The sequence below is a fragment of the Camelina sativa genome, unplaced genomic scaffold (assembly GCF_000633955.1).
Source record: "Camelina sativa cultivar DH55 unplaced genomic scaffold, Cs unpScaffold04946, whole genome shotgun sequence".
Taxonomy (NCBI): domain Eukaryota; kingdom Viridiplantae; phylum Streptophyta; class Magnoliopsida; order Brassicales; family Brassicaceae; genus Camelina; species Camelina sativa.
In genome coordinates this window covers 1-599 of record NW_010926035.1, presented here as the reverse complement: position 1 = coordinate 599, position 599 = coordinate 1, and the positions used below count along the sequence as shown (strand labels likewise).

Below are 599 nucleotides of genomic sequence, written 5' to 3'. Positions count from 1 at the left end.
GAGTTAAGACGATATTGTGAAAGGATTTTACGAGTACGGTCTACAGGATGGACCCAGGGAATTTTTGCTAATTTTGCAGCTGAGAGTATGGTTCCAAAAGGACCAGAATGGGGTGGTGGCAACTGGGAAATCAAGACTCCAACCGACATGAAGAGCATACCTAAGTGGGAGCTTGCTGGGGAAGTAATGCCATATATGAAGAACGAAGATGGAACCATCCCCTCAATAGTAGCTGATCATATTGGTGTATACTTGGGATGTGTCAAAGGTAGAGTTAATGTTGTGGAAATTAAAGAAGACAGCTTAGTTTCTAAACCTGGAGGGCTTAGTTTGTTGGGTAAACCTGTATCGGATAAACCTTTGGCACTTCCTGCTGGTGAATCCAGTTCGTTGATGGGTCTGGAATCCCTTGGAAAACAAAACGTAGCTGATGAACAGGCAAAGGCTGCTGAGGAATTCAAGAAAACAATGTATGGTGCTGCTGGTGATGGCAGCAGCAGTGACGAGGAAGGTGTGCCAAAAACTAAGAAGCTGCAAATTAGAATACGAGAAAAGCCAACATCCACCACTGTGGACGTCAATAAGCTTAAAGAAGCTGC

The 599-nt window shown here is 44.2% G+C and overlaps 1 protein-coding gene across 1 annotated transcript; it reads left to right on the top strand.

Moving 5' to 3' along the window:
- Positions 1 to 6: 6 nt before the first annotated feature.
- LOC109131775 lies at positions 7 to 595 on the top strand (the record flags this gene model as incomplete). Its single annotated transcript, XM_019242954.1, has 1 exon — positions 7 to 595. A coding segment is annotated over exon 1 (508 nt), but the record flags the coding sequence as incomplete, so codon positions are not given.
- Between the last annotated feature and the right edge of the window lie 4 nt (positions 596 to 599).